We start from the raw sequence: 14,723 nt of genomic DNA, 5'->3' as shown, positions 1-14,723 counted from the left end.
AGATATGCAGATAGCACCACCCTTATGGCAAAAAGTGAAGCAGAACCAAAGAGCCTCTTGATGAAAGTGAAAGAGGAGAGTGAAAAAGCTGGTTTAAAACTCAACATTTAAAAAACTGAGGGGGAAAGGGGTGGGGGAAAAAGAATAAAAATTAAAAACTGAGATCATGGCATCCAGTCCTGTCACCCCCTGGCAAATAATTTGGGAAATAATGGAAATGGTGACAGACTTTATTTTCTTGGGCTCCAAAATCACTGCAGATGGTGACTGCAGCCATGAAATTAAAAGATGCTTGCTCATTGGAAGAGATGCTGTGACAAACCTAGGCAGCATATTAAAAAGCAGAAACATTACTTTGCGGACAAAGGTCCATCTAGTCAAAGCTATGCTTTTTCCAGTAGTTATGTATGAATTTGAGATTGGACCATAAAGAAATCTGAGCCCCAAAGAACTGATGCTTTTGAATTGTGGTGTTGAAGAAGACTCTTGAGAGTCCCTTGGACTGCAAGGAGATCCAACCAGTCCATCCTAAAGAAAATCACTCCTGCATATTCATTGGAAGGACTGATGCTGAAGCTGAAGCTCAAATACTTTGGCCACCTGACACAATGAACTGACTCATTTGAAAAGACCCTGATGGTGGGAAAGATGGAAGGCAGGAGGATAAGGGGACGACAGAGGATGATATGGTTGGATGGCATCACCGACTCAATGGACATGAGTTTGAGCAAGCTTCAGGAGTTGCTGATGGACAGAAAAGCCTGGCTTGCTGCAGTCCATGGGATTGCAAAGAGTTGGACATGACTGAGCAACAGAACTGACTGAACTGAAAAGAACCTCATGTGTCTCACTCTACATCACTCCTCACTGTGGGAGGAAACCCTACAGGGAAACTGAGGGCTCTGTTGTGTTTGTGTCAGTGATACAGACTTGCCAGAGCCAATTGTTCAATGGTCAGGATTTTTTTTAGCTGTTTGTTAAGCTCTTGGTGGCTTCCCTCGAAGCTCAACTGGTAGAGAATCTTCCCGCAATACAGGAGATCCCAGTTCGATTCCTGGGTCGGGAAGATCCTCTGGAAAAGGGATATGCTACTCACTGCAGTATTCTTCGGCTTCTCTTGTGGCTCAGCTGGTAAAGAATCCACCTGCAATGTGGTTGATCTGGGTTCAATCCCTGGGTTGGGAAGATCCCTTGAAGAAGGGAAAGGCTACCCACTCCAGTATTCTTGCCTGGAGAATTCCATGGACTGTACAGTCCATAGCATTGCAAAGAGTCAGACACGACTGAATGACTTTCACTTTCATTTTAAGCTCGTGGTAGCTTCAAACCAGTAGATGTTCCTGCCAGAGTATTGACGCCTCCCATGCTTGTGCTGCCCCATCCTGTCTGTGCTGCTGAGGTAGTGAGAACTGCAGGTAGGAGACTTGGTACCTGAACACACAGCTGGAGTCCACTGTTGGTGATAAAACTGAGTAGCATCTGTCTTTACTTCCCAAAGCACATACTCGTCAAAACCTGGGAGGAGCTGCTGGAAGGGCTGTTTCTACCTTCCCAGTGCACCCGTGGGCAGATGGAAGACCTCTGCTAGCACAAGCCAGTCCGTGGGGATGGAACACAGAGGCACCCAGGAAGAGGGAGGAGTGTGTGGGCCTCGTGTGAAGGGCCCTGTCCTCCTCCATCCTCCCGGAAGTTGATGTCTGGATGGGCTCAGCTCACTTCCTGCTCAAATGTTGTGGTCTCCCAGGAGGCTCACCCTGACATCCTGAGGGTTTGCAAAGATGGGAGAGGGGACTTCAGTCTGAAGTATGAGCAAATATAACGTTTCCGAGGAAAGAAGACACAGGGAAGGTTTCAGGCTTACCTCGTAGCCAGTAATCATATGTATTGCCAATTCTTTTCTACTGTGAACATCTCCTTTTCCTCATTTGAGTTGGGAAAAGGATACAGTTTGACCAATAGGCCACTGGGCAATACCTGGACTGTGAAACCAGGTTGCACAGAGGCCCACCTCTCCTTCCTTCTCCAAGGCTGATGTGTAACCAGCACTATCCATCCACCTGCCACCTTCTGAGGGGGCCTGGCCAAGTCCCCAAGGGTCCCATAGGAAAACTAAGACCAAAGCAACCCCAGAACTCACAACTACATGATAATTCCTCCTGAAACTTGTACAAGAATTTCCTTCTTGGCTTGTGGCCCATCTATTGCTTTGGTCCATTATCCTCTCAGCCAGCTGTGTTCTCAAAACCCCGCACACTGGCCACCCCAGCGTGGTGTCCCTACCAGGGCATGGGACAGGAATTTGCTTGAGGTCAAATTGGAAAAGACTTCCTGAAGGCTGCGGGACCCAAGATGAGGAGGTGCTGAATCTCCTTGGACATCAGTGAAGGCTTCCTAAGGGGAAGTTCAGGGCAAGCAGAGGGATCAGGGGAAGAGATGGGAGACAAGCAGGTGGCTCTGAGGTGCCTGAGTGTTTGGGATGGACAGGGGAGCCTGACACCCGAGGCATGCAGGCAGGAGGGAGAGGACAACACCGAGCATCAAGCTCCAAACCTTGTTGCCCTTGACTCAAGGCGGCAGGTGAAATGGTCAAATCAGTGGTTTGCAGGACCCCTAGACAATGGTGTGGAGGGCGGACAGTGGTCAGGGGAGAGCTAGAAACTGCATAAAGAAAAGGCTTTAACCTAACCTAATTATTTGGTGAGGACTGTCCATCCTTTGGTTGCCTTCACTGTGAGAGAGAACAAAGAACTGTGGTCACGATAGAGATGACACTTCCTCATAGTTGAGGAGGTACCAGGGTAACAGCCCAGGCATCTGGCCATAGGAAATATATGACTGAGAAAGTAATCAGAAGAATCCAGAAGAGGGGACAGATGGAGCCGAGCTCCTGACTGGCTGAGAACTGAGCCCAGAGGACAGGATGGTGTGGCCTTGATGCCTGCCTTGGTACTGGCTTGGGGGGCAGTTAGGCTCTAGACATGATGATACTGTCAATCATTCATGAAAGTTGTTGAGTGCCTACTGGCCAAGAGCCTTGAGCAGGAGATTTATTATTGAATATACTCCTTTAAGGGCTTCCCATGTGAAGCTAGTGGTAAAGAACTTGCCTGCCAGTTTAGGAGATGTAAGATGTATGGGTTTGATCCCTGGATGTGGGAGATCCCCTGCAGAAGGGCACGGCAACCCTCTCCAGTGTTCTTGCCTGGAGAATCCCGTGGACAGAGGAGCCTGGTGGGCTACAGTCCATGGGGTCGCAGAGAGCTGGACATGCTGAAGTGGCTTAGCATGCACACATGCAAAGTCCTTTAAACTGTTGTCAGCTGTGCAGGCGTAAGACAGATCTCTTAAGGACTCAAGCATTTGGAGCAAGCCTGCCAGTGACACTCCCCAGGGTGTCCAGAAGAGACCAAGGAGTTGTCAGGGAGACCCTTTCTTCACCTTGCACAGGGGCCTCCCTGCCCACTGCCCAGAAATCCCGTGAAGCAACAGTAGGGGCTGAGGCAAGTCCACCTCATGCCCTGGGAGGAGGCCAGGGATGGGGCAGGTCAGGAAGACTCCTGGTTAAGCCTTTGCATCAGGCCCAGGCTGAGCAGAAAAGGAGGGTCCCTCAGGCTGCGAGGAGGCAGACTGGGGACCATGGAGACCCAGAGGGCCAGCCTCTCGCTGGGGCGGTGTTTGCTGTGGCTCCTGCTGCTGGGACTAGCGCTGCCCTCGGCCAGCGCCCAGGCAGGCCCTCAGCTACAGGCGGGCGTGCTTCAGGCTGTGCATCAGCTCAATGAGCGGTCCTCAGAAGCTAATCTCTACCGCCTCCTGGAGCTAGACCTGCCTCCCAAGGATGTGAGTTGGGGAGGGGGCTGTCTAGGTGAGGGGCAGGGAGACAGATCAGAGAAGGAAAAATGAGCCTGAACCCAGTTTCCCCCCACTTTAATCCGTCACCAGGATGAAGATCTGGGCACTCGAAAGCCTGTGAGCTTCATGGTGAAGGAGACTCTGTGCCCCAGGATGACTCAGCAGCCTGTGGAGCAGTGTGACTTCCAGGAGAAAGGGGTGAGGCTGGGAGTGGGGTCAATGTTTCCCAGGGAGCTGAACAGGGGGCTTCTGGGAAGGTTTCCTGTCCCTGGGGTAAGGCTGGGAGGTTATGGCCCCGGGGTTCCAGTTTGACCTGAGCCTCTCCTTCCAGTGGGTGAAACAATGTGTGGGGACAGTCACCCTGGACCCGTCCAATGACGTGTTTGACCTAAACTGCAATGAGGTGAGTGGCCCCTTCTGGACTGGGGGGTTTCTAGGGAAGGTAGTGTGTGGACCATCCTTTGTACCAATGACCTGCTGCCCCATCCATGGCAGAGAGAGGCCCTCCTACCCTGGCCCCTCCTTCCCTAAGCCCCAGGTCTCCAGCCCTGGGGCTGCCTCCCTTAGAGCAGGGGTTCTCTACTGCGGTTCCCATCTGGGAACTGACATGAGATGGATTCTCAAGACCCACTCAGACTTCCTGAATCTGACACTGGGGTGGGGCCCAGCCATTTGGATTTTCACAAGACCTCCAGGGAATTGTGACTGAGCTCAGTTTGTGACACACTGATTGCACTCATGGGTTTTCAGCCTCTGCTCTCATCCAGCTTTGCTGGAATGTGCTTATGACCCTGGGAAGCCCCATGCTGTCTGTGGCCCTCAGTTTCCTCTCTGTCTGTGGTGTGGAGATTCAACCACATGCTCCAAGGGTCACAGCCAAACCGTGACCTGGGGTTCCAAGGCTCCTTGGGCAGCCCGGGAAGGTCACAGTGTGTGTGGGGGGTGTGTGTCAAGGGTTAATCTTGAGTCAGTCCCAAAAGAAGCCTGTGTCTTCTTGTTTCACAGCTTCAGAGTGTCAGGATACGCTGGCCATGGCCAATCTGGCTTGGACCCAGAATCCGAGGTTGATGGAGAAGGACTGTCGGATCCTAAACCTGGGGAAGAGTCCTAAGTGTCTGATTTGTTCTGATTTAGGCTTCTGGACAGTGAAAATAAATTCTTGTGAAAACAGCTTCCTCCAGGCTTTAATTTCACTTGTCTCCCCTTTGCCCACTTATCAGGACCATATCCCTAACTCTGGGAGGCCCCCCACGAATGTGTGTGCATCTGTGTGTGTGTGTGTGTGTGTGTGTGATCACTCCTGTGAACACAGAGAAGCATGAGGCCTCTGTTCCTTCCAGGAGGGGACGGAGGAGGCAGCAGCCCCAGGAGCTCCAGGACAGTGTCCCCACCCTCGGGTCCCTCCAGAGCCCTTCACCCACCCCTGCCCTCCTCCTCCAACACCCAGTAGGACGTACGGAGACCTGCTGTGTGTGCAGTGCTGGTGGGGCTGCTGTTCCTGCTCACGTGGAGATGACAGTCCACGAGGGGCCAGGCTGCTCGCCTTGTTAAACACTCACAGAGACAAAGTTCAGTCTCAGGGATAAGCCTGCAGGTGCAACACCCAGGACGTACTTCTTGCCCTCAACAATGTTAATTCTGAAATAGCCCATCCCTCCTGGCTTTTCCTGTGGCATTTAGACTCAATACTGTTTCTTCAGCTGGGTCTCAGATGTCAGTGGTGGGTTTGTGCTTAGCGATCACATAGTATAAAAATTTGCACCATTAAAAAGAAGTATCCTGCTCATTGGGGTGAAGATTTCTCCATGAGGGCGTGAGAGACAGAGTGACACAGAGGTCACATGTCTATTTGCCTGTGTGTTTCAGACACTCCCCATGTCCTGCCCGTTCCCCATTCTCTAGCTGACCTTTGCTCTGAGGCAGACAGGAAGCAGACAGGTGTTTGTATCAGGGAACAGCTTCAACTAACCATTGGGGGAACTTGCTGTAAAAACATCTTTTCCTCACTCCCTCGGGGGCCCACCTCCAGACGTATCACACCTCGGCCTGAGGTCCCCAGCTGGGTTGAGCTCCTGTCATCCACTTTAGTACCTGTTTATTGACATGTTTTCTTCTCACTCATGTCCTGCCCTGACCCTTCTGTCTACACTTTTGCTGGCTTTTTCTGGAAGTACCTCGCAAACAAACTCCTTCCACTAAAGGCTTGCCTTCAGTCCCCTTCTGGGCCGCTGTAAACCAAGACATATTCCCCTGTCTGAGAGGGACAGAGGGTAGGATCTCACAGAGCATTTACTTTGTTACCTGTCAGGCTTGTCTCCTCTTGGTAAGCAGATGGGTTGATTGCAGACAGGTTAGAGGAACCTTGTGCATCCTCTCTATATCGTCGTATGCTGTGGGGGGAAGCTCTACAAAGGGAACTCAGAGCTGGGTTGTGTCTGTGCCCGAGGATCCAGGCTTGGTAGAGCCAAGTGTGAAATGGTCAGTTTGTTTTTTGAGCTGGCTGTTACACTCTTGGTAGCTTGAAATCAGCCACGGTGGAAATATTTACACCAGGGAAACTGGCAAACGTTCCACATTAGGCCCGTCACCGCTGGCACACCCCAGCCCCACCGGAGAGACGGACCCCTCATCAGGATGACATGGCATCTGTGCAGGTCACTTCTGTTTTCAATCGCTCCCCATGATTGCCCATCCTGCTCCCACGGTCACCCACCTGTAGCCTTGGGCCAGTCTCGTCCTTTCATATTCTACATTGGCATGGACCTGACGTTCCTTGCTGTGGAGGAAGCTCTCAGCATGCGCAGGTAACCACTGATAGCAGAAAGGGGTAGATGCTTACATTGGTTCCATCTGAATCCTAGAGCAGGGAGCTGAAGTGATCCCTGGCAGGGAGGTCTGCAGGCCTACTCAGCGCCTTCTAAGGGGATTGGCTTCTGAGTGTCTGCTGTTCCATCCCTGGACCTCTTACTCCCCGAGAGAATAAATATCAGATCCTTCCATTAACGGCTTTGAGCATCAGGCCAGGGCAGCGGTCACGAGAGGAGGGAATAGCCTCTCTAGAGGCTGAGAGAGTGTGGGGCTGCCTGGGATGAGGTACTGAAGACAAGATGAGGCAGGTTGGTTCCCTGACAGGCTGGACCATGCGGGCGTGGGTTGTGAGAGCACGGTCCCGGGCTGCTCAGCGCCTGGTGTAGGTACGAGATGTGTGTGGGGGGAGATGACAGTTCAGTTTTGACCCCTTTGGTTGGGGGGGCCAGAGGGATGCTGGTCTCTCTGTGGGGCATTGGGCAGTAGGCATTGTTAGTGTCCCGCTCAGATCCTGTCCTGGGGCAGCTGCCCTGAGGACCCCCAGCTGTTGGGACCGTGGGAGGTAGATCGTAATGGCTCACAGGTCCCCGTTCACAGCTGCCTTCACAGCTCCCCCTCCGCAGGAGATGGCTGGGGCACTCTGTCTCCTCTGTGCTTGGCCTGTGTAAGTGACTGCCTGTGAAGGGACATGAAAGCCCAGCTCCCTCCGCAGTGAGTCCTAAAGCAGGGGTGCAACGCCAGTTCCAGGGCTTTTTGGGTGAGGTTTAAGCTTGTCTCAGGGTAGAGCGCCTTCCTAAGGGAGGGTTTGGGTCACCCTGCTGAGTCTGCCATTTCCTAGTGAGGGGGGTCCTTGATTGAATGGTTTACCTGTGGGCCTCATTTTCCTCATCAGCTGACCTACACAGAGAGCTGATGGGTGTTCCCAGAGGTCTGGGGGCACTGTTTGGGACTGGATTTTGCTTCTCCTTGCCCCAGAGTCTCATGGACAGGAAGGATGGCTGGGAGGAGCAAAGGAGGGGGCAATGCAGGATCAGGGCTCCTACCTGAGTTTGTTGGGCGCACGTGGGTTTCTCAAGGATTAGATGCAGAGTCGGGGACATGCTGGCTGGGGACAAGGGCTGTGCTGTCTTTCCTGAGAAGACCTCAGCCCTAACAGGCTATGAGGACTAAACCAGAAAAGCTGGTTGCTCAGGGCATGGAAGACATGCTCCTCACCATGGGAGGTGCCGTCAAGGACCTCAGTGAGGATCCTACACAGAACTGGGGAGGACACGGGAAGGGACTTCAATCTGAAGTGTGAGCCAACGCGAAGGCCCAGAGGCGAGAAAGCGAAGAGAGGGCTTCAGGCTTACCTAATAGCCAGCAACCATGTATATTGCTAGTTATTTTCTATTGTAATCATCTCCCTTTCCTTCTTTGACTTGGGAAAAGGATACAGCTTGACCAAGAGGCCACTGGGGCAAGACCTGGGCTGTGTAACCAGGTTGCACAGAGGCCTACCTCTCCTTCTCTCTCCAAGGCTGATGTGTAACCAGCACCATCCATCCAGCTGCCACTTTCCAAGGGGTCCCAGCCAACTGCCCAGAGTCCCACAGGCCAACACATGCCAAGAGCTACCCCTGGCCTCCAGTCACATGGCCATCCCAAGGGAAGCCTTATAAGAATTAGCTTCATGGTCTCTAAGCTCCTGTAACACTTTGGCTGCTTATATCTTTCATCTGTGCTCTCTCTGCCACCCAGCACCAGCCCTCAAGCCTGGTGTCTCACCCACAGGACTGGACATGGAGTCAAATGAGAAGAAACTTTCTGAGGGCTGTGAGAGCCAAGAGGAAGAGATTCTGAGTGTTCTTAGATGTCAGGGAAGACTTTCCAAGGAGGCAGGCCAGGGCAAGCAGAGGGACCAGGGGCACAGTTGGGAGATGAGCTGGAGGCTCCGATGGGCCTGAGTGATTGGGGTGGCCTGGGACCTGATACCTGAGGCCTGTAGGGTGGGGAGTGACGACAATAAAGAGACCCAACCATCCAGACCCTAATGCCCCTGGCTCAAGGAGGCGGGTGAAATGCCCACATCAGTGATTTGCAGGAGCCCCCTAACTATAGTATGGAGGGCGGACAGTGGTCAGGGAAGAGCCAGGAACACAGAGGAGGACTTTGGGCATTCCGGCTCCCTGTTGGAGGAGAGAAGACGGGGTAGGACCAGGGTAGGGGTGGTGGGAGGTCTAGGAGTGTCCTCAGGAGGAAGAAGGAGCAGATGGGGCCCCCAGGCTTCCAGCTCAGGGCTCCTGTGGCAGCACCCAGACCACAGCCCAGTGTGGACAACCAGGGTGTTCATGGGAGTCTTGAACCCAGAGACAGACCAGTGATGTGTGTGAATGAGAACTTGTGTCTTGAAAAGGGAAGGGAAAGCCCCTGCAGCCTGTGAGAACTGGGAGGAGAAGCAGCCCAGATGCACCCGAGCCAGCCTTGCCTCCTAAAAGGAGACTCCCTGGAGGAGATTCAGCAGAACCCACAGAGGAGGAGGGGACCCAGGAGAGAAGCGACAGGGGAGAATCAGTATTTGGAGGACAGATGTACTCTATAGCCCATGAAGATAAAGATAAGGCTTGAGTGTGGCCCCTGTACTTAGGGAGGGCTGTCCAGCCTGCGATGGCCTGAGTTTGAAACAGAGCAAAGAAGTGTGCAGATGACCGTTTCTCAGGCCAGAGGAGAGGCAGCCAAAGCAATAGGTCAGGTTTGGTGGGTTCTGGGTAGAGGACATTTTTAGACTGAGAAAAGCAATGCAGAGGAATCCAGGAGAGGGGACAAATGAAGCTCACTGTCTGAGGGTTGGACACAGAGATGATGATGTGGGCCTAGTGTCTCCCTAGGGACTGGCTGGTGTGTACATCTTGAGATGCGGCACTGTCATCCACTCACCAAATGTTAAGTGACTCTCTACTGGGTTCCAGGCAGTGCCAAGAGGTGGAGGCTGACTGCTGAATACACTCCTTTACCCCGGATCGTGAGGGGCCCATGGTGTGGACTCAGAAGGGATGTAGACAGTGCCTGGTCCCTCCCTCTCCTGGAGGACTCAACCCCTTTGAGCAACCCTGACACTTCCCTAGGACCTCAGGAAAGGCTGAGATATTGTCAGGGAGATGGGGAAACCCTTTCTTCACCTTGCACAGGGGCCTCCCTGCCGACTGCCCAGAAATCCCCTGAAGCAACAGCAATACCTGAGGCAAGTCCACCTCGCACCCTGGGAGGAGGCCAGGGATGGGGCGCGTCACGTTGAGTCTTTGCATCAGGCCCAGGCTGAACATAAAAGGAGGGTCCCTCGGGCTGGGAGGAGGCAGACCGGGCACCATGGAGACCCAGAGGGCCAGCCTCTCGCTGGGGCGCTGTTCGCTGTGGCTACTGCTGCTGGGACTAGCGCTGCCCTCGGCCAGCGCCCAGGCCCTCAGCTACAGGGAGGCCGTGATTCGGGCCGTGGATCAGCTCAACGAGCAGTCCTCAGAACCTAACATTTACCGTCTTCTCGAGCTGGACCAGCCTCCTCAGGATGTGAGCCAGGGAGGGGGCTGGGGAAGGGACCCTCTGGGTCGGGGAGCAGGGACACAGAGTAGAGAAGGAAGCCTGAGCCCAAGCCCAGTCTCCCCACTCGGATCCTCCAGCAGGATGAAGACCCAGACAGCCCGAAGCGGGTGAGCTTCAGGGTGAAGGAGACTGTGTGTCCCAGGACCACCCAGCAGCCCCCGGAGCAGTGTGACTTCAAGGAGAATGGGGTGAGCCTGGGGCTGGGGGCGCGGGAGGCTGCTTGCCAGACTGCTGAACAGCGGGCTTCGAGCAAGGTTCCCAGCCCCTGGTGTGAGCCTGGGAGCTTATGGCCTGGGGGTGGGTGGTTCCGTTTGACCTTGAGCCTGCCCTTCCAGCTGCTGAAACGGTGTGAGGGGACAGTCACCCTGGACCAGGTCAGGGGGACCTTCGACATCACCTGTAATAATGTAAGTGGCCCCTTCTGTACTGTGGGAACTGCTGTGGGGGTGGGTTGTGGAACTTCCTTTGGACCAACGACCCACTGCCCCATCCAGGGCAGAGAAAGGCCCTCCTATCCTGCCCCCTCCCTCCCCGAGCCCCAGGTCTCCAGTCCTGGCTGTGTGTCCCTAGAGCAGTGGTTCTCCTGGGGTCCCCACCCAGAGAACTTGTCAGAAAGGCAGATTCTCAGCCCCACTCAGACCACCTGAGTTGGACTCTGGGGTGGGGTCTGACCATTTGTCTTTTCCCAGGAATTCCAGGGATTCTGACCGTGCTAAAGTTTTGAGAGTCATGAGCCCTCAGCCTCTGCTCCCTTCCAGCTTTGCTGGGATGGGCTTGTGACTCTGGGAAGCCCCTGTCTTCCCTCAGTCTCTTCATCTCTTTGTGAGTGTGGGGATTCTACCTCATGCTCCAACTATCACAGCCAGAGGGGAACTTGTGCCCCAAGGATCCTGGTGTGACCCTGAAAAAGGAAGGGCCAGGTGGGGAGGGATCTTGGGTTGATGGTGATGCAGTACCAACAAGCAACCTGTGTTTCTCTTGTTTCGCAGCACCAGAGCATCAGGATTACAAAGCAACCGTGGGCACCACCACAGGCAGCCCGAATTTGTCGCATCATAGTGATGAGGGTTTGCAGATAATTAGCTCTTGTAGATTTCTGTCACAAGCCATAAAAGAGTCCTAAGGGTTTTCTGACTCTGCCTCAAGCTACTGAATCTGAAAAATAAATTCTTGTGACATGATATCCTCCAGGTCTCAATTTCATTGTCTCCCCTCCTCACAGTTACCAAGAAAAAATCTTGACCAATTCCATGTCTCGTGTGTGTGTACCCATGTGCGTATGTGTGTGTGTGTCCTTGAGTGTATGTGTGTGAGAGATCACTCCTGTGAACACAGAGAAGGGTGAAGCCCCTGTTCCATCCACGAGGGAGGCAGTAGCCTCAGGAACTCCAGGACAGCGTCTCCATCCTTGGGCGCCTCCCGAGCCCTTCACCCAGCCCTGCCCTCCTCCTCCAGCACCCAGTGGGACCTAAGGAGACCTGCTGTGTGTGCAGGGCTGGTGGGAAGGCTGATCCTGCTCTCATGGAGCTGACAGTCCACGAGGGGCCATGCTTCTCACCTTGGGAAGCACTCAGAGAGACGCAGTTGAGTCTCAGGGCTCAGCCTGCAGGTGCAAGGCCCATGAGTCTCATGGACATGACGCTGGCTGGGAGGAGCAGAGGAGGGGGCGATGTAGGATCAGGGCTCATTCCTGGGTTGGCTGGGGAAAAGGTGCATGCGGATTTCTGAAGGACCAGCTGTGAAGGCGGGGGCAACCACTCTAAGATGAGGACTGTGATGTCTTTCCTGAGCAGACGTCAGTTCCAACAGGCAGTGAGGACTAAACCAGGAAAGCCGGATGCTTTCACCTTTCACATCGCTGGAAGTGCAGCCTGAGAACCAGGAAGTGGACCCTCCTAAGGATCAGGGAAGGATGGGGAAGAGGGCTTCAGTCTGAAGCGTGTAAGAGTGAAGGGCCCAGAGGCAGGAGAGCACAGAGAGGGCTTCAGGGTTACCAGAACCAGTCACTACGCGTATTGCTGATTATGCTCTATTGTGATCAAGTCGCTTTCAGCCTTTGATCTGGGAAAAGGATACAACTTGACCACAGTCCAGGGTCAAACCTGGAGAAGGAAACCAGGGTGCCCAGAAGCCCACCTCTCGTTCCTCTCCAAGGCTGAGTGTGTGACCACCACCGTACATCCAAGCTGCCATCTTCCGTGGTGTCCCAGACAATTGTCCCCAGTCCCAGAGGCCCACAGAGGCCATGAGCTACCCCTGGACTGCAGTCACGTGGCCATCCCAAGGGAAACTGGATTAGAATTTGCTTCACGGCCTCTGGGCCCCTTTAATATTTTGGCTTATTATCTCTCCCGGTTGTACTCCCTCCACAACCCAGCGCTGGCCACTCTACTTGGTGACTTGTCCAGATGACTGGACGTGGAGTCACTTGGGGGTCAAATTAGAAGGGATGTCCTGAAGACTGATGTCCTATGTCAGAAAAGAGGAGGAGGTGCCTTCTGTGCCTGCAGATGCCTGAAGGCTTCCAAGGAGGTAAAGCAGGGCAAGCAGAGAGATATCAGGGGCAGAGATGTGGGGAGGAGCAGGAGGCTCTGAGTGGCGTGAGGGATTTGGGTGGATGGGACAGTCTGACACTCGAGGCCCGCAAGTCTACGGTGAGGAAAACTGAGACTAGCAACCGTCTAGGCCCTGATGCCAGGGTGGGGGCTTGTAGGCTCGAGAGGCAGGGGGTGAAACGGTCAAATGGGCAGTGTGTTGGAGCCCTAGAAAATAGCATGGAGGGTGGACAGTGGTCAGGGAGAAGCTGGTATTCGAGGAAGGTGGAGTCTGGAGGTTATGGTTCACTGAGAGGAGAGAAGACGGGGTAGGCCCAGGGCATGGGTGCTGGGAGGTCAGGGGAGTGTCCTCAGGAGGAAGAAGAAGCAGGTAGGGTTCCCAGGCTTCCAGCTCAGTGCTCCTGAAGCAGCTCCCAGACACCAGCCCTGTGCGGACAAGCAGGCTCTTCATGGGAGTCTTGAAACCAGAGGCAAAGTCCGGTATGTGTGAGCTAGACACTGGTATCTTGAGAAAGGCCGTCCCCAGAAACGTGTGAGGACTGGGAGGAGAAGCAGCCTGGATGATTCTGAGCCAGCCCTGCCTCCCAAGAGGAGACTCATTGGAGGAGAGTCAGCAGGAGCCCCCAGGAAGGAGGGGACCCAGGAAGGCACAGCAAGAGAGAATTGGTCAGGGGCAAGTTCAGGAGGACAGGGGGTCCCCAGAACCTGTGGCAATAAGGCAAGTCTTGAGTGTGGCCTCTGGATCTAGGGAGGGCTGCTCAGCCTGTGATGGGCTTGAATGTAAGCCAGCAAAGAATTGTTGGAGGTGGTGTACGTAACACTTCCTCAGGCTCTGTTGGGGAGTGGCCAGGACAATAGGCCATGTTTTGTGGGGTCTGAGGACAAGACATTATTAGACAGATAAAAGGAATGAAGAGGAATCCAGCAGAGGGGAGAAATGGGACTCACTCTCTGAGGCCCGGGCACAGAGAAATAGATGGTGTGGGTTTTGTGTCTGCCTAGGGACTAGCTGTGTGTGTAAGTCTTAAGTTGTGAGTAGAACTGTCAAGCATCATTAAATGACTCCCTATTGGGTGCTAGGCAGTACTGAGAGCTGAAGGTTGAGTGCGCAATACACTTTTTTATCCTGAATCCTGAGAGACCATAGAGGGGAAGCCAAGGAGATGTAGACAGTGCCTGGCCCTTCCGTCTCCTGGAGGACTCAATCCTCTTGGGCAAGCCTGCCTGTGACACTTCCCATGGACCCCAGAAGAGGCCGAGATATTGTCAGGGAGATGTAGAAACCCTTTCTTCACCTTGCACAGGGGCCTCCCTGCCCGCTGCCTAGCAATCCCATGAAGCAACAACAGGGGTTAGGCAAGTCCACCTCACACCCTGGGAGGAGGGCAGGGATGGGGCAGGTCAGGAAGACTCCTGGTTGAGCCTTTGCATCAGGGCTCATGCTGAGCATAAAAGGAGGGTCGCTAGGGCTGGGAGGATGAGGACCGGGCACCATGGAGACCCAGGGAGCCAGCCTCTCCCTGGGGCGCTGTTCGCTGTGGCTACTGCTGCTGGGACTAGCGCTGCCCTCGGCCAGCGCCCAGGCCCTCAGCTACAGGGAGGCCGTGCTTCGTGCTGTGGATCAGCTCAACGAGCGGTCCTCAGAAGCTAATCTCTACCGCCTCCTGGAGCTAGACCCGCCTCCCAAGCAGGATGTGAGTTGGGGAGGGGGCTGGGAAGGGGATCTGTCTCCTGACATCCTCGGCCACACTGTCGCCCCTTCGCTCAGGCTGGTCCTCCTGTCAGGAAGGCACTTTCCCTCTAGGTGGGTTAACCTTCCGAGACCTGGGTCATCTCCCGGCACCAGGCTTCCTGCCTTAGCGTCTCTGCTGTGGGATCAGGCGCCCCACACACCTGGTTCCGGCTCCCTGGACTTCTGGGAGCTCCAGGGATGCA

The 14,723-nt window shown here is 54.3% G+C and overlaps 3 protein-coding genes across 4 annotated transcripts in view; all 3 read left to right on the top strand.

Moving 5' to 3' along the window:
- Nucleotides 1–3,633: 3,633 nt before the first annotated feature.
- Nucleotides 3,634–5,019, top strand: LOC120868207 (cathelicidin-4-like). The gene is made up of 4 exons (XM_040246902.1): nucleotides 3,634–3,837; nucleotides 3,940–4,047; nucleotides 4,181–4,252; nucleotides 4,855–5,019. The coding sequence occupies exons 1-4, from the start codon at nucleotides 3,637–3,639 to the stop codon at nucleotides 4,915–4,917; spliced, it is 444 nt and encodes a 147-aa protein (XP_040102836.1). The 5' UTR covers nucleotides 3,634–3,636; the 3' UTR covers nucleotides 4,918–5,019.
- A 4,972-nt stretch (nucleotides 5,020–9,991) lies between these two features.
- On the top strand, nucleotides 9,992–11,416 carry LOC120868206 (cathelicidin-1). 2 transcript variants are annotated; one of them, XM_040246901.1, is made up of 4 exons: nucleotides 9,992–10,200; nucleotides 10,314–10,421; nucleotides 10,569–10,640; nucleotides 11,223–11,416. In XM_040246901.1, exons 1-4 carry the CDS (start codon nucleotides 10,003–10,005, stop codon nucleotides 11,310–11,312), a joined length of 468 nt encoding a protein of 155 aa, XP_040102835.1. In that variant the 5' UTR covers nucleotides 9,992–10,002; the 3' UTR covers nucleotides 11,313–11,416. The 2 variants fall into 2 exon arrangements, with proteins under 2 accessions (XP_040102835.1, XP_040102834.1); XM_040246900.1 differs by having other exon boundaries at nucleotides 10,002–10,200; nucleotides 10,311–10,421.
- A 2,847-nt stretch (nucleotides 11,417–14,263) lies between these two features.
- LOC120868205 (cathelin-related peptide SC5) overlaps nucleotides 14,264–14,723 on the top strand; it is a 2,226-nt gene continuing 1,766 nt past the window's right edge. The window contains exon 1 of the mRNA XM_040246899.1: nucleotides 14,264–14,482. Coding sequence (XP_040102833.1) covers nucleotides 14,282–14,482 — 201 coding nt within the window. The 5' untranslated portion in view covers nucleotides 14,264–14,281. The remainder of the gene's footprint in view (nucleotides 14,483–14,723) is intronic.

Source organism: Oryx dammah, unplaced genomic scaffold (genome assembly GCF_014754425.2).
Source record: "Oryx dammah isolate SB20612 unplaced genomic scaffold, SCBI_Odam_1.1 HiC_scaffold_9, whole genome shotgun sequence".
NCBI classification, from domain to species: domain Eukaryota; kingdom Metazoa; phylum Chordata; class Mammalia; order Artiodactyla; family Bovidae; genus Oryx; species Oryx dammah.
The sequence above is the reverse complement of the archived record's forward strand: the minus strand, read 5'-3'. Positions and strand labels throughout refer to the sequence as shown.

Bases quoted from the DNA above. Each gene is read 5' to 3' on its own strand.
- LOC120868207 (XM_040246902.1), top strand. From the start codon at position 3,637: ATGGAGACCCAGAGGGCCAGCCTCTCGCTGGGGCGGTGTTTGCTGTGG. The intron at 3,838-3,939 runs GTGAGTTGGGGA...ATCCGTCACCAG, and splicing joins TAGACCTGCCTCCCAAGGAT to GATGAAGATCTGGGCACTCG. The intron at 4,253-4,854 runs GTGAGTGGCCCC...CTTGTTTCACAG, and splicing joins TTGACCTAAACTGCAATGAG to CTTCAGAGTGTCAGGATACG.
- LOC120868206 (XM_040246900.1), top strand. From the start codon at position 10,003: ATGGAGACCCAGAGGGCCAGCCTCTCGCTGGGGCGCTGTTCGCTGTGG. The intron at 10,201-10,310 runs GTGAGCCAGGGA...CGGATCCTCCAG, and splicing joins TGGACCAGCCTCCTCAGGAT to CAGGATGAAGACCCAGACAG. The intron at 10,641-11,222 runs GTAAGTGGCCCC...CTTGTTTCGCAG, and splicing joins TCGACATCACCTGTAATAAT to CACCAGAGCATCAGGATTAC.